The sequence below is a fragment of the Xyrauchen texanus genome, chromosome 45 (assembly GCF_025860055.1).
Source record: "Xyrauchen texanus isolate HMW12.3.18 chromosome 45, RBS_HiC_50CHRs, whole genome shotgun sequence".
NCBI classification, from domain to species: Eukaryota; Metazoa; Chordata; class Actinopteri; order Cypriniformes; family Catostomidae; genus Xyrauchen; species Xyrauchen texanus.
The window spans coordinates 21,569,722-21,596,653 of record NC_068320.1 but is presented as its reverse complement, the minus strand read 5'-3'; the positions used below and the strand labels follow the sequence as shown (position 1 = coordinate 21,596,653).

General features: G+C 39.3%; 1 protein-coding gene across 1 annotated transcript in view; it reads left to right on the top strand.

Moving 5' to 3' along the window:
* Positions 1 to 26,932, top strand: part of erc1b (ELKS/RAB6-interacting/CAST family member 1b) — a 259,978-nt gene that overhangs the window by 215,668 nt on the left and 17,378 nt on the right. The window contains exon 18 of the mRNA XM_052119037.1: positions 16,182 to 16,367. Within this exon, the coding sequence (XP_051974997.1) occupies positions 16,182 to 16,367 (186 nt within the window). The remainder of the gene's footprint in view (positions 1 to 16,181; positions 16,368 to 26,932) is intronic.

The following is a 26,932-nucleotide window of genomic DNA, read 5'->3' as shown; positions in this document are numbered from 1 at the left end:
ATAACTCCCATCTCTCTCATCAGAGCATTTTCCCCATGCCCATGGTGATGCTAAATGACATGTGGCTTTTTAACTAATTAATTAGTAGCTCGCTCCCTGTCAATGCAGCCTGCAGATAACCACCGCATGTCACACATGCCGGTTGCATGCAGTAAAGCACATATACTGCATGTGCAATTAGGCGTAGCGGAGCGCTGGAGAACAGAGTTGGATTGTGTGAGTGGTGGGCCGAGGGTCTCAGAAGTGTGAAGGAGAGTTTTAATCCGAGCAGCTGCCCCCATTCACTGTGTTCTATTTCAGCCAACTAATGGGCCCCTTTTGCTAATGTTTTTGCTTCGTTTGCAGTTCTTAATGTTTAAAACTGCTAAGCTGTCCATTCCGATACATTTCGAGGAAGAATTTCGATCATACCCTACACCCACGGTGTCAAACTGTACATGTAACCGAAACATAAAAGTCACTCTTTGCGGATCATATGACCATGTCAAACTTGTAATGGCATTCAGCCGGCAAGATCAAGACCCCCAAGGCCCCTTGAATGTATTAGAGCTCACATAAAGGGCAGCCGTGTTCTTCGAACTGTGTTCTCAGGGCAAGATTGGGGGCGAACCGAAGTCGTACGTACAAGCGCATGATTAGAGAGGGTAATAATCGCGACTTGACTCTGATCTCCTTCATGTTGGATTGTGGGTGGTCGAGGCCTATTTAATTGCTCTCCGTTTGGCACGATAACCCACATAGACTCACCGCAACCCTGGAATCAGTTTTGTCGATGATGAATTGCAGTCCGTTTTAATCTGACTGCTCGGTGTGTATCACTAGGAGTGTATTTACAGAGAATGCTCTCTGGCCCTTGACTCTGTTTTGTGTGGCTGATTTTGTTTTTGTTCTTTAGGGGTTGCATTTTCTCATTTCATCTCCTCTGTGGCTGACTGCTGTACCTTGTACCTTTTTATACCTTGTAGTGGATAATTTATGCATGTCAGTTTATTTTTTTCTGCTCTTCCGCCCTTCCACTGTCATTATGTGTTACAAGTGTTTTTTGTTTTCGGAAAAAATTTACTCAGTAGAGCATGTTTCATCTAGGGGTTTCTGAGGGAACTGCAAGGAATGAGATTTTATATTTGATTAGACTTTTTGTCCCCCCAGTCTTGAATATTTGGTTACATCTCTGCAAAGATGTTGCTAAATTAATGATATTTTAAAAGGTTAAAATTGCCTTAAATATTAGAGAGTACGTCAAGTAAATAATGTAGGTCATACGGCTTAAGCTGATAAACAAAAGTTAGAGAAACCCTGCACTAGAGTAAAACACAGACTTGCAGAAATGTTCCTGTTATGTTAACAGAATATTTGTGTTTTGCCTTAAGGTACATGTCAGAACTGACTGAGCATCAGACCTTTTGGATTAACTTGCTTTCGTCTTTTTTAATTGCTTTTGGAAAAGCTTTTCCGTGGTGATACGGCAGGTGGTCAAGAAATTATTGTGTTATCCACTATTCTTTGATCACCATGTGAGTGATAGTGAAACAGAGGAGAATGTATTTTATTTAGATAAAAGTCCCTGGACAAGTTGATGTCCCTCGCACCTTCATGTTAATCTTCCTCTTGCTGTAATCCTTCCTTATATTCGTGCATCCTGTTATATTTAGTTATGAACTTGTGGAAAGCTAAACACTATAACAAATGGACCAACTATTTGCACAACCACTGTTCATCATGAGCCGCTGGTAGCTCGACACGGATCAGTTTAGGCAGCACTGCAGTAGAGGGTCTGGTTTGCGTTGGTCGCGCTGTACGGTAAAGCAGACAGTCTACAGTTTATTGTATTAGTTGCTTTTTTCTTTCAGAACAATAACCTACTTGGTGTAAATAAGTAGTTAACGCTAACATTATCAGTCTGGCATCGGCTACACAGTAACAATACACACATGACAGTGACTCAAAAAACAAAAAGTTTTTCCTCATTAAAAAAGTTGTACTCTTAAAGAAATGAACTGTAATTTTGAAAAACATGTTGAAAATAATGTTTACTTTATAAAAGCTGTTTTATTCTATATTTTCTGGGAAAATATAATAAAGCATGGCCAGTTTTGCATTGGAAGATCCACAACCTGAAACCCTTCTCCCTATAGGTCAATCCACCATTTTTCTTCCTGTACTGCATATGCCTCCCTCTTTAATTTGTCACGAATGTCATTTTCGAAGTGACTCACGTGCAAAACGATGCCCAGACGGGTGTTAGCATGTGCAGAACAGAAAAGTAATGAAGACTCAATTGTCGTGTCACCTCTCTTTGGCGATCTTAGACATTACTGACCGCTTGGACGGTGCAATTCAGTGGAAAACTGTGAAACAGAGCTTGGCAATCGTTCGCATATTCCAGGGGTCAGTGGGTACCCGTCCCACTGGAGCAACTAAGGTGTAACCTCTGCTGAACTCGTCCCATAAGCGCAACCACCCGCCAATTGCCCATATTATTAAAACGATCCCCGCCCCTCAGTGAAAGAACAGAGGCCCTGTTGCTGACTTGGACGTTTTTTCTTTCTTTTTTTGACTGAGAAAATGGCTCAGTGGTCAGAATGGGAACATTTCAACAGCTCTGTTTTAGTCATTAATATGAACCCAAAATACATGTTTGCTTTCTTATTTGCCTTTTGTACTTGCATTGTTTATTACAGCATGACTTTTTCTTTCTGTCAGTTCCAAGTGATTCCAGTCCAAATATTTATAATTAGATTAAAATGGGAAACATGTGGCGGAGAGGGAAGTTGCAGGGGGTCGTTGTTGAAGCCTTCCCACCTCCATATGATTTCAATATAAAACTGGCCTCTGGCTCCATTCGCTTGGTGCAGACAGGAGGGTAGACATTGGAGGGGCCCTCGCTCTGTCTCAGTTAGTGAGGGCGACTTAGTTTGGCAGAGCATAGACTTGGGGTTTCTGTGGAGCCCCTGAACCATGCTGCCCCACTTCCTATACTATGAAACTGAGATCTACATCTCCTGGAACAGAAGAGAGTGACTGTACCCCAAATGGCTCAATCAGTCATTCCTCCATTCTCCACAAAGAAATGGATTCTCCATTTGTTGATGTCTGCATAAGAGCATACCATATAAATGAGGAAATAAGGTGTCATTGGAAACATACCCTAGCTCCTTATTTTGGGAAAGGGGTCACTTGATGGATGGTCGTTGCTTGCAGAGGTGCAGAATCTTAGGAGAGGCAAAAGAGGCCAGTAAAACTAAATAACTCGGACCCAATCAGGCATCTGACAGATATCAACTGGTCTGTCCCAGCAGCATGCATGCTCCGGTTTTATCTGACCCCGTAATCTGAGCCTCTCACTCTCCTTGATGAGAGACTGATGACTGCCCTTGGAGAGTCTATGGGTTGTAATCCACTGAGATGAATAGCGGTAGGTCTGCTGTGGCCACATTTGAATTGGCCAATCGGAAGAGAGTTTAGACCACCTCATCTAAATGTTGAGATTATGTCATAAAAGATGAGCTCACCTATAAGGGCTCGTATAGGAGTATGTTGAATCTCTCCTCTGTCAAGTCTTTGGCTCAATGCTCTCCTCTGGATCCTGAGAGAGACTCTGCTTCGAATCACCCGGATAGGCGATGACTTGCCTCGCCACCTCATGTGTTTCTTCAGATGATGTAGAGACTTCTCAGCTGGCTTGGTTAGAGATAGAACAGTATGTGTTTTGGGGAGGTTAAAGAGACTGGTGCTCACAAATTCCAATCCAACTCCTTTGACTATAAAAGTCAAGAAATCCTCTCAAAAAGTAAATTTTGGATTTTTCCTAATCATGATAAGATAAGCAACATTTAATTTGCATACTTCTGAGAACGCTTAGCTTTGAAGATATGAAGGTGGAACAGTTTCTCGCCCTTTCTGCGTCTTTTTTTATTTTTGGTCTCTCTGTCTCTCTTTCTCTCTTGTTGCTTTTTTGGGCAGTTTCGTTTGCCCAGTCTTCCTTCACTGCTTGACTGTCCTGCTTTTTAAGGCCTCCGCAAACCACACGTCTTGGCCAGCTCTCCCAGGATGCATCACTCAAGAAAAATACATTTTAATGGTGCATCCATGTTTCTGGTTTCCCTCTTGAAACTAGGCAATCCAAGGACGTGCTGGCCAGCTGGGTTCTGCTCGCCTGGTCTATGTCAGAGGGTAAACTAGGAAAATAGACTTAAGATGTTAATTGAGACACAGCATTTCTGGTGAAAACTGGAGAGAAAAAAAGCTTGCTCCATCATTGCAACTGTTCCGCTCTCAAAGTCTAGAAATGAATCTGATTTACGGCTTTCTTAGATTGGTGGGTGATGATAAAAGCGTACAAATGTATGCATTTCAATTGTCAATCACTGAATTACCAAAAGACTGTGAAAAATCCTATCAAAACAAATAATTGCACGATTCCCCCTCAAACCCAGGGAACCCAGCATGGCCACAGTTATTGCACGAGCTGCTGAAACTGTAAAGTTCGAGGCTAATTGTGGCGGGGATTATGCGGTCGGAACGTTTTGGCCCCCTAGTCCAGGGTGTCATTTCTGGATGTGTTAACAGGCGGACGTGGGAGCCTTACCCTGGGCGTTGCGCCCGTCACCCTCCCTCCGCAAGCTAGGAAGAGAGAGTGCTCATAATATGACTTAGTAATGGACCATGACCATGAGCTGTGGAAAATCCTCACAACTTGAGCCCGTTTTAGAGTGTCTGCTCACTGATAACGCAATTGTCTGAGCGTTTCCAATTCCAGTGAAAGATGGAAAGGAACGGTCATTCTAGGGCTCTGTGTGTTTTAAAACAGTTTAAAGAATAGTTCACCCCAAAATGAAATTTGTCATTATTTACTCGCCATCATTTAGTTTCTAAATCCATATGACTTTATTTTCTTGGGGAACACAAAAAGGGATATTTTAAGGAAATTGCTAATTTCCATACAATAGCATTTGACAGTAACTCACTTTAAAAAGCACCCAAGAGAGTCGTAAAAGTAGTCCATGCGACTACCCATTTTAATAGCTAGATCCACGTATACAAACCATCTGGAAAACAATGCATTTGAACTGGTGCTGAATGGTTATTTGATATCTCCCTGGGTTTTATATGGGGAAAAGTGTTGGTGTGTGTCTTCTCTTCCACTCAAATACTGATGTTTTAATTTATAGAATTTGCACTAAACATTAAAGCAGAACTTCAAAATAAATTGTTGTTCATTTAAATTGCAGATTGTTCTTGTAGTGGGACTGCTTAGACTTGGTGCTTTATAATCTCTGCCTGTAAAAAAAAATTGTTTTATACAGCTAATAAACTCCCTGCAGCATGTCAATAGGCCCTAATGCTTTCCAGAGCTGTGGATGGGGGGCCTGGGGCAGGTTGAGCAACCCCTCCCCCATCACCCGTTGGAGACGCTGCTGGTCTGATTTAAGGCTGATAGGAAAGAGCTGGCTCAGATTCTGCACCCACCCTAAATCTCCTAGTTCATTTAGCATTTAACCAGCCATGGACGGAATGAGCGCTGGTGACTGGATGGATAGAAACTGCCGTGTTGCTCCCTCTCTTTTTATTTCTTCCTCATTTGCTGCTGCTTTCTCTGTCACTTCCCCCACCCAACCCTCAGTTCAGTCTGTTTCCGTTTATCCTGCTATCCAATTAAGCCTAAAATTTAGGGCCTAGAACTACTGCTATTATCAGTCAATAAAAACAGAAACCTGCCACATGTGGTTCACACCTAATAGAGGTGTTACTCATGAATGTGAGATGTTTACTCTGCCAGTCAAATGTTTGGAGACACTTGACAAAATGTATGATCGTTAAAACATTTTGATATAAAGGCTTATACTTTCATGCTTAAACTTAGTTTTGTAGACAAACACCTACAAGTTAACTACAAGTTAGAAGGAAAAGCAGCCAAAAAGAGCATACACAGGAATTTCTTCAATACTGTTTAAAAAGCATCTCAGATGGCACCTCATTAAATTGGTTGAGAAAATGCCCAGACAAAGCTGTTTTATATGCAAAGGTATCTAAATATGATAGCTTAAATATAAGATGTTAATATATTCTGATTTGTTCAATTTATGATTTGTTGTTTTTTTGGTCACTATGTAATTCCCATAATTCCATTTGTGTGTTATTTCATAGTTTTGATGTCTTTACTATTATTCGAAAATATAGAAACTTTGATTTTGGCTTGATAAAGCCTTTTCTTAAAGTGAATGGATAGATGGATGGACGTGTTTACATGTGAATTTTTGACCGTTGCAGAGTCTTGGCCCATTTGAACATTCTGTCAATGTATGTCTTTGAGATTTTGGATCATCTGCTTTGGGAAAACCATTAGAATGATCAGTTGAAAAGACATAGCAATCAAATTCAGAACAGTCTAAAGGTACAGTCGTGTGCAAAAGTTTTAGGCACTTGTGAAAAATGTTGCATAGTAAGCATGTCTTGGAAAATAATGAAATAAATCGTTTTCATTTATTAATTAATGTCATACAAAGTCGAATAAACATAAAAAGCTAAATCAATATTCAGTGTGACCACTTTTGCCTTTAAAACTGCACCAATTCTCTCAGGTACACCTGGACACAGTTTTTCTTTGGTTGTTGGCAGATAGGATGTTCCATGTTTCTTGGAGAATTTGCCACAGTTCTTCTATCTATTTAGGCTGTCTCAATTTACTGTATGTGCCGAGTATAGTAGATGTAGCTTGAAAACTGTCGGACAAGTTATAGTCAGAATTTTGGTCTTGGTTTAGGGATTTTAAATAATAATAGTATGTTGGTTTTGTCAAGCCAACATAAAGAATGAGTTGGTGTGTTGCAACATTTGACTGGACATGTATGTGTAGAGATACCTTACCAAGCCAGGACACAGGCGTGTGTCTGTGAAAGTGTCATTGCTCTCAGGGACAGATTAAGACATCGGGATACCCTGAGCATGGATGCCTTAACATCTTACATTTTTCTCAACACTGCTGTCACGCACATGCAGTGTAGGAATTGTTAATTATAATTTAATCAGAGCGATCTTTATCACGTCGCCATGTGTTCTTCAAGTGTAATGTTGATGAATGGATGTCGAAGATCCACCAGTAGCAGTATATTTTCACAGCATTGTTTACATGTATATCACCCTTTAATCCACATTTAATGACAAAAATATGCAACAGAGGAAAATGTACACATCACAACGCATTTTAACGATAAGACAACAAACTGGCTTATGTACATTACATTTATTGTCAGTATCCACTATAGATTTAAAGGGTAACTAAACCCTAAACCATTTTTTTTAGTTAATGATCTGTAAGCATGGGGCTTTATTAGTACTGGTCATTGATTCAAGTAATTTTTTTGACATTTGTGTATAAAGTGTTTTAATTCTACAATATATGGTGTAAAGGGAGTGCTGCCCTCTTCAGGTTGAACAGTGGCTACTGCAGTTGAATTTTCCTATTGGCTGTTTGCGGTACTTCGTGACGTAAGCGGTGACAACTGACGTAAGCAGGTTCCAGCTCACCACGCCAGATTCATGTACATGTCGTCTTGCGACCGTTTGAGGAATAATAATAACATAGAGTCTGACAACAGCTGTCAATTAATCCGTCACTACGAGTCTCAGGTGCCCCCACTCCCCGCACTCGGTTCGTTCCCTCTATCCCCGCCGGGGTCTGCCCACTTTTCCAGCATTTTCAAATATTTCTAGTGGGTTGAGTCAGACTCTGAGCAGGTGTTTAGTTACCCTTTAAATCCTCTCCAGATGGTGCTATCATAAGATAATACATTAAACAGTAGCTACATATCAACAAGCTCTGTAAAATTAACAGTGTTCTTTCCTTAGCTGATGGGTCTCTGTAGTGCTTCCCTTCAAGAAAAGTCTTCCACAGCATCATTAAAGTTCAGTTCTCTCACCAGTTTGCAACTATAGAGAGCAAATTGCTTTGTTTTTTTTTTTTTTGTTTTTCTTTAAATGGATCGACTTGGTTGTGGTTTTACAGTTCATTTTGTTTATTTCGAAAAAAACATGAAAAATGCAATTATTTCCCCTCACCACTAAGCAAGAGTTCTCTGACTTAGCAGCCTATTTATTATTAATTGGCAATTATTAATTAATAACAATTGCTAATCAAATCATATGATAAAGCATTGGGCATTGCTCTGTTACTGTAAAATAAAATGTTATATAATTCTGTTTAATGTAAAGTTTCTGCAGCTCGCCAGGGCCCCCTGCTGGCTGGAGGCCCTGGGCAAATTACCGTTAGGCCCATGCGTTAATCCGTCCCTAATTGCTCTTTGTTTCTAAGAGTGAACCACTGAGCTGTTGACACTTCCTTCAGCCCTAAATCTTTCCATCTCCAAAGACCAAGTGTCATAGCTGAAAATTAGGGATTTCAAACCCTCTAAGACAGAGGGAGTCTGTTAGATCCATCTCTACCAACTCTGCACCCTTGAACTCACCTGGACCCCCATTGTCAGTCTCTCTGTTTCCTCTGTCTTTAAATCTGTAGGGGCATAAGTCTTCTGGTGTTGAGTGCTACACAGGAGAAGCCCTTTGACCTCAGGATGTGGGTCTCTTTAGATCTCTCCATCCACAGTTGTTAAAAAGAAAAAAAAACATAATTTTCCTCTAATGGATCAGGGTTTGAGTACTGCACTGAATATAGGCGTGACACTGCCATTGGAGAAGCATCAAGGCTGCTCAGAGGCAAAAAACACCAGAAAAAATCAAGAAGATACAAACAAAGATTGAGTCTAAGAACAAAAGTAGAACAAACTAGATTTTTACAGGCTAAATTTTGTCAAGGCATACTCTGATGTTGGTCGGACGACAGAATAAAACGTCAGATAGATGGATGGATGGATGGATGGATTTTCACAATTAAACAAATAGGTTTTTGTTTTAAAACATTTATTTTGCTGCTTTTGGAAAAAGCTCTCCCTTACCGCATACATTGGAAAACAATGACTTAAGGAAACTGAAAACAGAATTTTCAGATGAAGATGGATTTGTGTGGATGTGGACTAAGTCAGAACATTCTGAATGTTTGTTCCGAGTTTGGTTAATGCAACTCGAAGAGCTTTAGGAGGAGTTATAACTTTGTTTAGGTGTTTTGGAAAAACCTTAATCAACTTAAAGTGCAGAACAGTATGTTGGATTATTTAAACAGATGAAGGATGTTATTAAGGAAGTTGTACTGACTTGATTCAAAGGTCTTCCTTGCATTGTAGGGTTATATTTGAATGTGACATTTATTGTATAGATTTAAATCAGTTGTTCGTGTCTTTCTGAGTTGGCCCTTGAATGCTTGTAAGAATGTTCATGGCAGCTCTGGCTAGTCATTACCTCTCCTGGTTTGCCCTCACAATGGGGTAGATGTTCTAGAGCTTGGCTACATGTTCGCCCCTTCCTCCTCCACTTTTCTGCACATCAGTTTGAGTAGGTCAGGTCCTTCTTTCACCTCAACACCCCTCACCTTCAGGGTCATGGCCCCTTTACCTTCTCACCTCGCCCACAGGAATGAAACTTATCCCACACAACAGCTTAATTTCCACTTTCCTGAGGGTAAATTCTTCTTGGCAGTGTTTTTTTATTTTTTTCTTACTCATTACAGACGTGAATTTACACACACAAACATACACAATAAATGGAATGCTGCCCCTAGACTATAGCCTTCATGGTCTGTTTAAATGGTGCTATGATGGTGACAGAAGGAGGTACTTGGTGTAAAAAATTCCCTTCTCCAGCATCAACAGTAACTTGCCCTGGCTTTTTGTCCTTCTTTCCCCCACCTAGTGCGGTTAAAGACCTGCTTATACTATTAGCCAGTGACTGACTGAGAGCTTTGGCATGTAAGTCAACACTCATAAAGCACCCACTGGTATAATCTAATGGCATTTATATAAAAACATACGTAAATAGGTGAAAAGGCTCTAAGTTTATAAAACGCTACAGCAGTGGAGCAACTGACGAACAGAAATCTTGCATCTCTCAAAACATGAGTGCCATTGTAATTTCAAAGCATAGAAGGGATAGTTCACCCAAACATTTAACTTATGTCATAATTTACATAGGTTTCTTAACTTACATAAGAATCTTTTCTCCATACAATGAAAGTGAACAGTGACTAAGCAGGGTAGCGCAACAGATGTCACTGAGCGCAACTTGTATAGTTTTCCAATAATTCCATACGTAGAGAAATTGCATAATAAATGTTGCCCTTATCATTTAAAACAGTACAGCATTTTATTTTTTCCATACACTAATGGAACTCATCAAAGTCACATTGTTTATTTGTAAATCTTTTGTCTGTAGGCTGATTTGATTCATTATTTTGGATGGCCACCTCGACGCGCCACATTGACACATTCTGTGTGTGATACCTTTGTCTTGTCCTACCCACGAAGCACCATGGTGCTTCTTGTTCAGTGTGCGACTGGCTTAACAGTTTGCCTAACATCTACTATTGTGTTCCACAAAAGAAAAAACTCATGGGTTTGGAAGAACATGAGGATTAGAGATCTGCACCAGCACAAAGTTGAAGCCCGTACCTGAAATCGTGTGACCCGATCCTACCAGTATCATCAAGTTTTAAGCTGAACCTGAAATCGTTCACTCTCTTTATAATTTCTTTTTCAAGCAAGAAAATATGTTGCAATAGGCTGTATTTTTTTTAAGCATTGTTGGCAACATTTTTAACAGTAAAGTAACTGTAAACATACACCATTTTAACAAGGTATGGCAGCCCCTCAGCACACCAGATTAAATGGGAAAAACATTGTTTTACCGTTTATCAAGCATGGAAACTTTGCTGATTAAAGATTAATCTGTACTTCATCCAGTGCATTTACATGGGGATAAATAGGGCATACACACAAAAAAACACATTCGGTATGCACAGCCCCTATCTTGTATGTTTGTGAGTGTCTTTGAGTGAGATGCAAGACAAGTTAGTCAATATATGTATACAGTACTGTGCAAAAGTTTTAGACACTTAAGGTGTTAAACAAAAACATTTGTCTTAAGATGGTTATTTATATATTCAGCTTTAGTGTGTCAATAGGAAAAATACATTTTAGACTCCCAAACATTCCTTTTACAAATAGAATAGAATAGAAGAACAGGGAGCCCTGCAATAGATGGCATGCCCCCATAGAGTTCCCCTCTGAACATCAAGTCAGTCTGGGATTACATGAACTCAAAAACAGGCTAAATAGCTAGAAAAACTGTGGTGAATTTTACAAGAATCTTAGAACATCCTATCTGCCAATAACCAAAACTATAATACTGTGTATTAGTGAATTAGTGCTGTCTTGAAAGCAAATGTGGTCACACCAAATATTGATTTATGCATTTTATATGTTTACTGGACTTTGTATGATGTTAATTCATAAATGAAAACTATTTATGCCATTATTTTTTAAAGAATCCTCAATATGAAACATTTTTCAAAAGTGCCTAAAATATTTGCAGTGCTGTATGTATATAATAGTTATATCTATAATAATTTATTGTTCCATTAATTACAGATCCGAACCTTGACCCAAACCGTAAGTTATAATTGCAAAACTGACCCAAAACCAGCCTGAAACGAGATGATTTGTCTGGTCCCATCTGGCTCAAGTTGGGTAGTAGACCTCAAATGAGCATGAGTAAATGATGATAGTATTTAAATTTTGGGTTGGACTATCCCTTCAAACAAGTGAGACATTGGGGGTCATTGGAGGACTGTACCGCCAAATCAAATTAGTGAATTATAAGTGTGTGTGTGTGTGTGTGTGTGTGTGTGTGTGCGTGTGTGCATGGGCCTACCAAGAGATATTGAGAGTTGTGGAGAGAGGTAGAGCAGACAGTCACTTATGAAATGACAGTATGGAAAGTAAGACTGACTCACCTGCTCTTAATCTGTTCCGCGGATCTGCTCTCTGTGCTCGAATTACATATGTTTCTGTACGCGCTTTTGGGGAGGTATGCGTGCATGTCTTCACCCTCTTACCCGTTTGATGGTCATTATTCTTTCATGTTAGTGTTTTTTTTTTTTTGACATGCCGTAGGGGTGATTTGTCTCTTTCTAGAAAAGCACTTTATGATGGCAGGCCCACCAGCCTTGTCAGTGTCTCGAAGGTTTGAGGCTTTGCAGTCCCTCCTTATCTTTATCTCCTTAACACTCTCGGACTCATAGCATGGCTAGGCTGAAAGAGGATAGGTCAATAAAACTCTCAGCCACGGGAAAGGATGTGCACCCGGGCCCGGCTACTGTTAGAGAGGCCCACGATCCACAGGAGCAAGCTGAACCGAGGACTTCCTGTACTGCTGGGCCTCTGGAGTCTTTGAGGAAGGAGCCAGTGGCTTGTCTCTGATGGACCGCCTGACTGACAGCATTGATCCAGACTCCTGCCTTTCAGTGTGGGTATCGAATGGCGCCCGATGAGCTGATAGGTGATAAATGAGAGAGGGAGAATGTGAAGGAGGCCAGTCATTGTTGAGTGGTCTGACTTTTTCTTTCCTCTCTAGTCTTTTTGAGGTGGAGGGTTTCTCGAGGTATGATGGTGCCAGGTAGGAATTGGTATGTAACACACACAGCATCTGGTGAAGACAGGTTCTTTTAGAGGGGACATAATAAAAGAGAGCAGATGGAGAGATTTCTCAGTGAACTTTGAGAACTTTAGACTTTCAATGTGAATATGAGTGTGAAGGTTCGAGGCATCGTTTGCAGCTGTGAATTTTTCAACATTGCAAAAAATCATCAAATGTGCAAGACTAGAGAGGGCCAAATGTTCAGTTTTAGGAATTGGTTATTTAAAACCTTATCATGATTGACCATTACATATCCCCCTTAAAGGGATAGTTTACCCAAAAAAGTTTTTCCAAATGTGTATGACTTTCTGCCTTTCTTGGAATTTACACAAATAGAGATGTTAGGTGGAATGTTAGCCTCAGTCATCATTCACTTTTATTACATCTTTTTCCATGCTGTGAAAGTGATTGGTCACTGAAATCGTTATTCTACCTAACATCTCCTTTTATGGTCCACAGAAGAAAGAAAGTCATACAGGTTGTTATAAGACCATTATTCCAAGACATCGCGCAAGGCATGATGTATAAACAGGGACACATTCGCACACTCATTATAGTGTTTTACCAACTCCCATCCATCGTGTGTGTCCACAGCAACACAAACCAAGTAGAGACAAATGGGTCTTTGAGTGGAAAATTTCCCTGCTGTAAATCTGTCACCTGGGCATGATATTTGTTTTTGTTATTGTTGCATTATTTATGATCTCTGTCTACCACAGGACTCGAAACAAAAACGGCAACACGGCACAAGCAAAACTGTTATGACAGCACTCAGTTGATAGAAAACTTTGCTAGCAATGGCATGACCGATGATACTAGCTCTGGGCTAATTTTTTTGATGGTTCTTACCTGCTTATAGGTGATATTTTGAGTTTTTGTGATTCAAGGTTGTTTAACCGTGAAATAAGGCAGCATGTCACCAGAGAGGTGTTTACCGCACATTTAAACCAGGTGACGGATTGTGCTCTTGTGTCGGACATTTGTCTTTGCCTGAGAACTGGATTCCATTCATCCTTTCTGAGAGCAGAGAGGGAGGAAAAGAGGAATAAACGTCAAATCCCATCACTTGTTTGCCTTTTTAAAGCCTATTAGCACACAGATTGCTTTCAGTCAACCATGTATGTCTCTGTGTAATGGTGATGTGTGCATGTTTATGTGGCACAATCGCTAAATCTGGGTTTTTTTTAACTCGGGGTATATCCAACAGGGCTGTGCAAAAAATGGTCATTCTGTCACAGTGGTTTGAAGGGCTTCTTTCAGACCACTTCTTTTTTGCCCCTTTTTGTGGCTGCCAGTCAAACCGGAGGCCCTAAATACCCTCCAGCAGCACAGCTTAGCTGAGACACAAGACTTGACGAAGATGCAGAAGAGAAGGGATGGGAATCTTAAGGAGTTTAACAAGTCCAGTTTAGATTCATCCTAACATTTCTGGTTCCTATATGGTTCCTTTACCAATTATTTAATTTCTATTAAGGAAATAATAAATACAATTATTATTACATTTACTCCCTTTCACAGCCTGTTACATTTACTGCCTTCAAATTTCGACAGAACAGATATAACAAAAACATGTTAAAAGGTGTGTTTAAACACATTTTTTAAAACATTAATGCAATCCAATAATTGACCCTAACTACAGTATATATGAAATAAAAACTGAATGTCATTCATTTGGGAATCACAGTACACTGGTAGCGATGTATGTTGATGTATGAACTTCAAAAGAACCGGCTCGTTAGAGTCGTTTATTCTGAAATCAGATTACAGTGGTCACACCGTTTTCTGTTGTACTGTACATACATTAGAGGAGCATCCCTGCAGGAAACACTGTCTAGAGTATTTCAGGACGGTGTACTGTTCGCATCGGTGAAAAATTGATAGTTCGACAACCTTTAATGGAACTGATAGTCATAAAAATCATACGGTTCCGGTATTTACAAAAAGAATGGAACCAGTTCCCAGTACAACGAAATAGGTATTGCACCTAGAGCTTTTCCAGATCCGACTAAGATACAAAAGATGGTTCTTATTGGTATATCATACGTCACGTAGATAAATGTAGACTTTGTCTCAGCTAATTCAAAAAATGAATTAATCAGATTAATTCTGGAATTATTATTCATTCACCCTGAGGCAAGTTCCTGATGTTTCAGGGTTTGCATTTTGGCATTATATTTGAAGTTTTTGGTATTCAATACACGGACTGGGCCTTGCTAGATCATAGCCTAACGAGAGCATGATGTAGGTCTCCATGCGTCTCCTGCTCTTGTTCTATGCAAAGACCCAGTTTGCGCCATCTAATTGGTTCCAGAACTGGAGGGAACCGTCGATCCACTTTAGGCATTCCTCCACTCCTTGACTATCCCCCCTTCTCTTTTTATTTCTCTCTCTCGATCGATGCTCTCCTTCACCATAACCTTCCTCCATTATGTTCTTTCACATTTTTGTTTGATCACACTCTGCAACCAGGCCCCACCAAAGAGAGCCTTGATGGCCTCTGGCAAGCCAACAAAAGCAGAAAAACTTTCTGTGCTAGAAAAGATGTAGATGGGGTTAATAAGGATTAATAATGTGTGGGGACACAAATGTTCCTTCTCATGTTTTGCAAGCTCGGGCGCTTTAGACGAAAGCAGACTCTGCATTTCTCTGTCCCTGTCTTGTCTTACATCTCTCTCATCACTCACTCTTTCTTTTTAGCCTCTGTTTCCCTTTGCTGTTTTTCGACAATCAGGCAACTGTATTTGCTTTCTGTTATTGAGCGATGAGGAGCATTTGCAGAACTCCCCAAGCCCTACTCTGTTCTCGGCACTCTTTGAGAAAGTATTAAGAAGGGAAAATTTCAATCCGTCTTCTGCTGTCTCATGTTGGACTGTAGTACTTCAAAAACATGGCTCACCTCTTCTGCTTGTAGAATTCATGGATCAAACATTGCAGCCCAAAATCAGTGTATGTAACATCCCAATCCATTAAAGAGTGGTTCTCAAATTGGGGTGATATCCAGAGGGGTTGAAGGGGGGCATTTTGAACATCTTGAAATGATGTGAAATCAAATGCAATTGTTGATCTGTAATCCAAAGGTCTCTAGACGTGCATTAGGAAGCGCATAGTGGCCGTTTGCTTTCTGGGTTTGCTCACAAGTATATGTATTGTTTAGATGGATATGTAAAGGATGTGATTTGAGTATTTGCTGTGTGTATAGAGATGTTTTTGGCATCTGTCGACAGCAGTCCAGGTAACTGAGATTGTGTCTGTGTTGTTGGAAAGGGAATGTTTTCAGAACACTCTCACACATTTGTACTATTTCACTCTTCTTGATGTGATTCATGTTTTTCAGCTGTGGTCTATCATTCATAATCATTCATAACCTTTCACAGTATACATTTTATTTCCTCTGAAAATCAAATGTGAAAACACAAAGTTTTAACTCTGTGTTCTGACTTGCTAAACGTGTTATTTGCGTGTCATGTGTCTGCATATCCACTTTGCTTTTATTCTCACTGGCTCATGTCCAAATATCTCATTCTTGAACGGTAGGGAAAACTGAGATTAAAATTGCTCTTTATCTCTAACCCATTTCCTCATTCCTTTGTTTTGCACAGATTATACCCCCCCTTATAGACCTCAATCAGAATCGCAGTAAACTGAAACTGTACATTGGCCACCTCACGGCCCTCTGCCACGAGAGAGACCCCCACATCCTGCAGGACCTGGCCCCACCCTCCGCATACCACCACAGCCAACAGGACGCCTGGGAGGAGGAGCTTCAAAAGATGAGTCCCGAACAGGTAAGAGAGTAAGATGTCAATATGGGCATTATTTTCTTTCTATCTGTCAAAGATTAAAATGTATAATTTTTTATTTATATCCCTAAGGTCCAAAATTATCTTGTTTCCACGCTTTGTGATGGCAAGTGGATTGAGAAAATCCACAAATATTTCCATGAATTGTGTTTTGCATTGTTTGAGGTGTGTGTGTGTGTGTGTGTGTGTGTGTGTGTGTGTGTGTGTGTGTGTGTGTGTGTGTGTGTGTGTGTATGTGTGTGTATATATATATATACATATATATATATATATATATATATATATATATATTTTTTTTTTTTTTTTTTTTGTGTGTACACAGATCAGCCACAACATTAAAAACACCTGCCTATTATTGTGTATGTCCACCTCGTGCCACCAAAACTGTGCCAACCCGCATCTCAGAATAGCATTCTGAGATGAAATTCTTCTAACCACAATTGTACAGAGTGGTTATCTGAGCTACCATAGGCTATTTCAGTTCTAATCAGTCTGACTATTCTCTGTTGACTTCTCGCATCATCAAGGCATTACTGTCCACAGAACAGCCCCTCATTGGATGTTTTTTGTTTTTGGCGCCATTCTGAGTAAATTCTAGAGACTGTTGTGTGTGAAAATCCCAGAAGTTCAGCAGTTACACAAATACTCAAACCATCCCGTCTGACACTAACAATCATCCATGCGATTATCTAATCAGCCAATCATGCAGAAGCCGTGCATTGTTGGTGTCAGACGGGAGAATGGCCAGACTGGTTCGAACCGACAAAGTCTATTGTAACTCAGATAACTGCTCTGTACAATTGTGGTGAGAAGAATATCATCTGCAATTTACCACCTGCCTACACAATATTAGGCAGGTGGTTTTAATGTTGTGGCTGATGTGTGTGTGTGTGTGTGTGTGTGTGTGTGTGTGTGTGTGTGTGTGTGTGTGTGTGTGTGTGCGCGCGCGCGTTTTTGTGATTTACGAGGACAATTTTGTAAGTTACAAACTGGTAATTACAAGGTTATTATGCTATAAATGTGATTTATGAGGACATTTCTAGAGTCCCCATAATTCAAATCGCTTAAAAATTATACTAAACAATGTTTTATTGAAAATGTAAAAATGCAGAAGGTTTTCTGTGAGGGTTAGGTTTAGGGGTTGTGTTAGGTTTAGAGGATAGAATCTATAGTTTGTACAGTATAAAAGTCATTATGTCTATGGAAAGTCCTCATAATGATAGGTAGACCAACATGTGTGTGTGATGTGTGTGTGTGTGTGTGTGTGTGTGTGTGTGTGTGTGTGTGTGTGTGTGTGTGTGTGTGTGTGTGTGTGTGTGTGTGTGTGTGTTTTTAATGATTTCGTTTTTTCCTTGCGTATTTGTGACAGACAGTACAGGTCATTGTTTCACTTGCAGAATCAAATATGAGACACTGAGTAGTTCACAAATTACATGGTAATTTTATTCAATACAGGTTAAATATGTATAAGAGATACTGTGTATTTTAGGTGCAGTTACTGGTCTGCATTTTTTCCACCATTGTTTACCCCCTTTAACTTGTGTTTATTTCACTTGAATAGTACAAATATTCTATACAAACACTCCATGTTATCTAACAATTAATATGAGGTGTGTGTCATTTTTAAACATATAATTTGAATAGAGTTAGAAATAATGCAAGTAGTATTTGACATACAGTATGTTTCACTACATAAATCTATATCTAGAAATTCTAGATAGAATTCTGATTATACAATTTCCACAGATGTAAGATTTTTTGAAACACAACAGATATTTTCTTTTAAAGATAGTATTTCTGATTTGAATCATGAACATAACTTAAGTTACATGTTGTTCTTGCAGTTCTATTTAACTCTTTCATACATACTGTCACACATATGTGACAGTTAATAACTGGGCCCCACAGAGTAGTGTCATACATGTGTGTGTGTGTCTGCAACAGCCAGTTACATTACAAGCTACCAGATTCAAATCGGCTTTTGCACCGACACAGGCTGCGCTGGTCAAGCATCTGTTATTTATATTCGCTCAAACAGTTACTCTTTTAAACGACAGAATACGTTTATTTTATATACATACATCCAACTAGTCACCAAAGGTCCATAAACATTTTTTACAGCTCTTATATGCACAGTCAATACATCAAATGCAATCTTCCTCCAATGCATGCTGCCATTTGTTTACATTAGTAGAGGCTGTCATTCGTCAAACAAACAGCTACTCAAACAGTCTTTTCAAGCATATAATATGTTTATTTTATGTAACAAACAGCCAAATTATTACTAAAGTACCACAATAACAGCTTGTATACGCACACAGCCATCATATCTAAACATGATATTCCCATGCACGCAGCCACGTCTGCTGATTTGCTGCTGTTTTCCTTAACACAAACAGCAACTCAAACAGTCTTTGCAGACATATAATACTTTTGTTTTCTGACCAAACTATCACAAAGCACCACGATAACAGTTTAAAACATGTATACTCAGAGTGAAAACATGCTGATTGAGCACGATTATCCATGCACGCAGTCAAGTATGTTTACATTAGCGCTTGTCTCACACACACACACACACACACACACACACACACACACACACACACACAATGTCAGAGATGTCAAACAGTGCGTAGGCAAACCGGACTGCTGATATTATGTGTTCATTTGTTTTTTACAGCTATAAAAATTAAATAAATAAAACCAAAACAGTACAGCAGACATAAACCATTTGTTCACATGTTTACTATATTATTTACAGTATTTCTTATGACAAGAAATCAAAAATTTTAATAATAATACAAGTTATACAAGAAAATACTCTTCTACACTCTGCCCCCCTCTACTGGCTGTGTAGTGTCATTTACAAAAATAACTCACTCCAGGGGGTACTGCAGAGGAATGTAGACCCTACTCAGGAAAAGGTTTAACCATGTAATGTCGCAGTTACTAATAAAGTCACTGGCAAACTGGCTAGTAACACTGTTTTATTTACTTGCCAAATACTATTTTAACTCTATAATGTTCACTTTGGACTCTTAATATACTGTAACTCAGCAATTAGGGTCCAGTCCATTTGCCCACTGTCTTTCCATTGGCAGGAGTGTATACAAGATTCAAATTGAAAATGTTATACACCTTACTTTTTAACAACTTATTTTTCCACAGCTCCATTTTCAAAGTAAAGTGTAGAGGGAGGTTTGACTGTATGTATTTTGGTGTGTTCACGAGGTACTTTAAGGTTTCTTGGGTACTTGGATTTGTCACCCATTGATTATTGGAGCCATCTGGCCTGGCCCACATGGCCCCTAGCTGACGCGAAGGCTCACTGTCTATAAATCTCCTATTGGCTTTGAGAATCACTCTCACTCTGTGTAAATGCCATTAGTTCTCTTTATAGAGTGGAATGTGTTCCTACAGAAAATAAATAGTCCAATATATTGTGTTTTATTAGTGTCATTTAGTGTTACTTTAACAAAAGAAAACCAAAAAGCTACACAAGGCTCACTTAAAAGATGGGGGTTGGGGTAGACAAACGCTAAACTGGAATGGTGCGATAAAAAAAAGGAGTGTCAGCATTTGGACAAGAAAGAGAGAAGCGTATAAGGAGGTAGAGGCTGGATTTAGACTCACCATGATGGATGATTCTCTCTCCTTAATAAATGTATACGTGAATCCATTTTCTCCACTTCGCTTTGAAGCTATTGCCATACCTACCGTAACAGTAAATTGTCTGCAAGCGGACACTGGATTTAGTCCCCACGTCAGTGCGTCCCAGTTCAGCATCCATTCCCGATGCTTTTTGTAACATCAGAAAAATAAATTGTCTGGCAGTCTACATATACATTATACTCGCTTTAAATCAGCCTCATTCCTCAAGAGGAGAGAGTGATCTGCGGTGGTTATGCCAAGGCCCATACAATGCTCATGTGTTTCGCTGCACAGGGAACTGTCTGCTTGGCAGGTTTTTGGCTTGCTCTGACATTATTGAAATGCATTTTTTTTATGTGGCCTGCCCGATGACAAGCAGTTGGCCAGCGATCAAATAATGTTTAAGATTTTTAGTTTGCTGCAAGAAAAGTTTGTTCCAAAAATTGGCACTTTCTGAGGGGCTTTTTCCCACTGTACTTGTTTAATATGAAGTAGGGAGACATCTGTACATTTATTTTCTTTAACAAAAGCTAGCTTTAATCATCGAGTGTGTGGATGGACTGAGAGGTTCCACTGCCACTGGTCAGTGGAGGCTACTGCGTTAAATAAACTTAGTCAGCCTCAGGTCTGTTTTGTTGATCTCATATTTAATTCCTGCATCTGTTTCATCTAGAAGGACCTTGCTTTGCTGGGTTAGAGATCCAATTGAAGAAGGTAGTGACCAGGATAATAGGAGGAGATAGTAAAGCCTGGTTGTGTGAGCAGGTTGTTATTCCTCCAGGACCTTCTCTAAGGTCAACGATCCTGTGTTTATCTTGTCCAAACTCTTAATGACAGTGTTTAGAAAGCTGTGCTGCCGTGGGGGACCGATAAGAACTTCTGAACCTCTGTACAAGACTTCTGATTTGGCTGAAATTGACTTGGGTTCTCCAAGAAATGTCTAGCCGAATTCTACTCACTTTATATCTGTAATCCTTTATTATCAGAACAATGAGCTTTTGGTTGTGGAATAAATTAAAGGGCTAGTTCAAACCCAAAAGAATTAATTCTGTCATTATTTACTCACCCTCACTCCAAAGGTACCCTAAAACTACAGCAAAAGTAATACGACTCATGCACTATATTACAAGTATTGGTGACGAATACAGGAACTGAACGTTTTTGTTTTTCGGAAAGGCTGCATTCATGCTTATAGGTTTCAATAGCCCCTTTCACACATACTGGTCAATTTTGCTCTGCAATTTCCCATGAATCATTCATTGTATCATTGTCTATAAATTTCAATATTGATGGTATGTATGAACAGAGCCATAAGGTCACAGGTTTCAGTTCACACAAGGTCAGGACTCGCTGACATAAGAAATGTCTGACGGAAATGACGCAATTACTCAGCGCCATAACACCGGTATATCGGAAGTAAGTTAAATGTCAACAGATTGGTCATATAGTAAAACTAGAGTGCTTCTCTTCATCCGAGTGGATGAAGAAGTTTGCAGACAGCTTAAAGGAGCAGTAAGCGATTCCATGAAGTATGATTCGAATGCTTGTGACATAATTTCATTGTGTGTAGTTTATCGGTCTTATTTGAAGTCCTTGTTTGTAATGCTGTTGACCATTGGGAACTGCATAAATATAAACATTTGCCAAAACATTTTAATCATTACCGACCACAAACGTTCAGATACAAAATAATACCCCTCCATGTTTTCAAACAAGAAGACTACATTTCCGGCACAGCCTTGTAGATATCATTTCCGGCAAACAACGTCCCTTAGTTTAAAGGTGTTTGGTGCTGATGTGTGAATGGTACTAGCAAAATGGAAAAAAGACAAAAACTGTAGTACATTTACCAGTAAAAGCAACTCAACGATTTTCCTATCATTTACCTGGTTGCATGTGTGAAAGGAGCTAATGATGACATCACTTTTTTCCCTCACCGTATTCCCAAAATGAGAAGCATAGTAATTCTCAAGAGTGCTTCTACTTCAGTCTATAGACAACCTCGGAAGCTTTGTATCCACCTGGTCAACACGGTGATTTCAAGTTGGATGCATTAAGGGAGAGATAATGAATATTTCAGGTTTCACCGATTAGGCTTTACCTCTCAAACGTTTACACATATTTCAGCATTTTCTCTCTCCAAATTCAATAGCTCAGAGATATTTTGCATTTCAGATACATATGGTATCCACATGTACCAAACCTTGCTCATTCTTCAGTTACATGTCCTACATGTAGGACACAATCCGCTTGAAGACACTTTTGGTCTTCCTCTGATGGTGGAATCACTTGCAGATGGCGGATTGGAAGAGTTGCCGGTATTCACAAGCTTTTTTGATTGATGTCTTCTTTGACCTCCCTTCTTTTATTTGCATTGAGAGTGTAGCACATTACATTAGCATTTTCTCAGCACTGACTTCTGCCCATTTAGATCCCTTCAGCTCTGAAGATGCCAGAATGGGCCTGTTTGGCCATGACAGGCTCAAATTGACGAGAAAAGTCTGGGCTCATTATTGGCTTATTTAGCGTGTTCTGTTCAGTCCATTATTATTAGTAACGTCCACATGAATTTACTTGTGGTGTCTTTTGATGGCACATATGCGCCTCCAAAGACCCTTAAGTGGCTCAGTTCGGGAGTAGGCTTTTTGCTAATCATCATTCATTTAAACCAAGTTATTAGTGACTAATTGAATGGCCCTTTGTGGCTGTGGATTGGGCACAGTCGCCATCAAGCCTCATGGAGGATTGAGGTTGATATTCGCTATGCCCAGTGCCTTAATGACAAGCCTCTTGCATTTCAAATGTTATTTAGTATTTACGAGGGTCCGCACAATGTTTGAGTCCTTGCCCTTTCTTTAATACTAAACATTGATCTTCTAATTAACAGTTTTTATGAGCTTCCTCTTTACTGGCCTGGCACTCGTAAGTTGGCACAGAGTTGGGTAATGCAGAGCTTTGGGTTTTCACCCTGATTTTCTTTTGTCTCTCTTGCGGTTTGTGGTACATAAAGACATAGTATTTCCTCTTTGTCTCTTTTCTCCTAATCATTCACTCTATTTTTCCTCTTAATTGCTCTCAGTATCTGTTTTTGTACCCTTTTCCCAATACTTCTCAGGCTCCGGTGCGGTTCCTGTCCTATCACTCTTAAAGGAATAGTTCACCCAAAAATTAAAAATGTTAATGTTAAAAATTGCATTTTTACATCATGTTGATTAAAACCTGTATGATGTATTGTGGAGCAAAAATATTGATATTTTGAAGAATCTTCATGCTGATTTGTTTCCATACAATGACAGTTCACCATGAGATCTTGGCCGTCAAGCTCCAAAAATAAACAACAAAAAATCACCATAAAAGTAGTCTATACGACTCGTATGCTATATTCCAAGATTTTAAAGCCATGCGATAGCTTTGTGTTAGGAACAGACTGAAATTTAAGTCATTATTCACTGATAATCTTCCCATCGTTTGAGCTGTTAACTCAAAAACTGCTGCAATTATTGAGTCGGTTAAAATAATTTATTCTGATTCTGATTCATTCTGATTCATGAATGAATTTGTGAACCAGTTCAACTGGTTCAATAAAAAATAAGCTACTTGATAGAATGATCTGTTCTCTGGACTGGTACTAGAGTTCAACATCAAAGCATTGCTTGAGTCATACGGATTCGAAACAAGTACAGAATGACAGAGTTTTCTCTTCTTTTTGTGTGTGTGTGTGTGTGGGGGGGTTGTGGGTGTCCTATTTCTTTTATGGTTACTTTAGTACAAGACAGATTTGCTGACAAACACAGACATGAAAATCAAAGATTGCACAACCAAGTTTTATGTAAACCCACAAAACATTCATTATGATACAGACAATGCAAATACACAAAAGTACCATAATACGCCCCAAACACACACACACACACTTTTGTGAACTCACACTCATATATTACTAACACTTTGCCAGACCACCCCATTAGGCCTTTCTGCCAGCTCATCCTCTGTTGTGGTCAATACTTCTTTTATTACTCGTCATCCCTGTCTGTTTTTTTTTTCTCTCTGTTTATGGCGTAATGTTGTTTTATTTGGTTTGAGCTGTTTACAGGATGTTACTGCATCTCTGTTTATACGACTGGAATGCAGGAAGGTGATTAAGCCGTTGCTGAAAAAGCCTCTCAGTCATACAACTCACAGAGCCAACGAAGACAATAGACTCACCAAAAACGCAACCCATTTATAAGACAAATTGTCGTTTTCAGGAACAAAAACAAAGTTATTGTGTGTCGTACATCTAATAGGGCCTTTAGAGTTTAGTTTAATTGATATTATTAAATCTGCAGCCACAAAATTTGAACTCTAGTCGTTTACAAATGTATACACATATCCCCTGTTTAACTATTAAATATTTTGCTACCAATAAGTTTAGTAGTATTTTCAGCTCTGTTTAACACATTTTGCCATATTTAAAGCTGATATCATGGTACTGAATGATTACCATGGTATTACTGATGTACATGACCAAAAAGATCATGGTATTATTATGGTAAATCTCCAAAACTCTATGGTATTATACTTTGTAATTGTGTAAATATCACTTTGTGAATTATTTCTTGCAAAATGCAAAACAGCTCTGTGGTGGTATCATGCTATAGTGTTATTCTGTATAATAAAATTATTGTCTTTTGCATATTTACATTGTCATTTAGCAGATGTTTTTTTCTAAAGTGACTGTGGCAGGGCTCCTCGTCCCCCGGCAGATGGCTGCAGCTGCTCCGTTGGGGTGGACGGTAGTGGCGAGAACTCAACTACGGCGTATCCCTCCTCCTTCCCGGATTTCGGCACCAGTGTAACGTAGTCCAATGGAATTGAGGAGGCGAGAACCGGCTTGTCAATATAAATAATATTTGAATGCTTAACTTAAACAGAAGACAAACACATACACATGACGGACATGTCCGTAAACAATCTCTCTCTCCCGCACCATCCTCCGCGGTCTGCCTTTATCCCTCTCGGAGGCTTGATTAGCCTGATAAGGGACCGGGTGTGTAGAATCACGACCCGGCCCCGCCCTCCGCCCTGCCACATTGACTATCAAATTAGGAACAAAACAAGCAATTTGTCATACAACCATGATATTTACATGGTACTTGAAGGTACTTTGAAGAATACCATGGTATTTTTTGATACATGTCCAAAAAGCATGGTATTACCATGGTACAATGTCCAAAAGCTATGGTATCCATGGTACATTTTATTTAGTGTAAATAGCTCATTATGATTTCATACTTGTGAGGATGCAATCATCCGTGACACCTCCACAGCTGCGGGACGACTCAACTCCTGCATTGCAGCTGTGTCTATGATAGTCATAGTTTGATGAAAGTTGCTGTCAGTTATTTTCTGTGGCCAGTTTCACCTCCTCTCTCATAATGTTTGAATCTGCTGTTTACATTAGAGAGTGCTGATCTTAGATCAGTATGTAAAGTTTACAGTCTTTGGAGGAGAGAAGCGCGGTCCTCGACTGCCCTTGGTCAAAGTCATCTGGCTGTGATCTGGCAGCACAAAGCCAGCTGTATAAATAGGGGAGAGTCTTGCATTTTACGGGTCACTCTGAATAAAACATGAACTAGAGAAGATTGATTATTAATGACCTCAGGGCTGGAACAGAAATAATCTGTTAGGCCTTGAGCCCTCCATTTTTTTTTTGTCTCTCTCCACTTTCTCTCACACATTCTCAATGCACCTTCATCCGTTGTTCGTGTACTTTTCCTTTCTGTTTCCTGTGTGATCAGTACTGCATTAGTTGTTTATTTTAGGTGACAGTTTCCCTTTAAACTTGTGGTGGGAATCAGGAGGGACCTGGAGATCCGATATTATAACGATATCTGGTTCAATATACCGGTACAATATAACCGTTGTATATTGTTGTATTTAAAATGTTTTTTCTCCCTTTTTTCACTTTCTCATCCTCATTGCACCTTCATTTATTGTTTACTCACCTTTTCTTTCTGTTTCCTCTCCGATCGGCTTCTAATGTAAAAGTCCACCTCAGCCCCAAGTGTCAAAGGCAGTTTTGATGTTGCTTTGGTTCTGCGTAAATGAAATGCTGCATTAGAGCAGCCTTAAACTGAGTAGTTGTTATGATAGAGCATATATTTCATATTTAAAAGAATAATTTTATATTTTATATTCAGATTCAAAGTTTTATATTTAAAACATTAATCTCATAACATTATTTATGCAATTGTAATTGCTGTGAAAATGCATTTATTCCACCTCTGAGCAGCATTAAACAGTCTGTGTAAATGCACCTTTTCATGGTATATATGCCACTTCAGATGCAGCCTCTGTACATTTGCAGTGTTAATCTTGTGCGACCCCGTGGCTTCATGCTAGGACTCGCTGTTTTTGATTTGCTATATGCAACGCATCATTTAAATGCATTAAACCCAACTGAATACTGTTCACAAGACTCTAGACTATCATTTAAATGGTTCACTTCTGCAGACAGATATCACACTGAAGGTTAAGTCATTCACTAAATAGTGAGCAAGGGAGTACTCTGTAGCTTTCTATGCAGCTAAGTGCATTCAATCCTAAAATCCAACCAAAAGTTCAGTTTCAGGCTACAGATGATGTTTGGCCCACTCACAAGTTTTATTTTAACATGGTTGGCAGTGATTGGATGATGATGTCCTTACTTTGAATAAGAATTATTTATTCAGCTTTACATAATATCAACTGTAATGTCTGTAACATTTCAAAAACATGAATATGAACATGACTTTCTATAGCTTAGTGTTATATAAAATTTCACAGCGTAGGCTCGCTGTCTGCATACGTGGACATTAATATTTAGAGAAACTATTTGCTCAAAAAACACTTTTTATTTGCTTGTTTATTAGGTG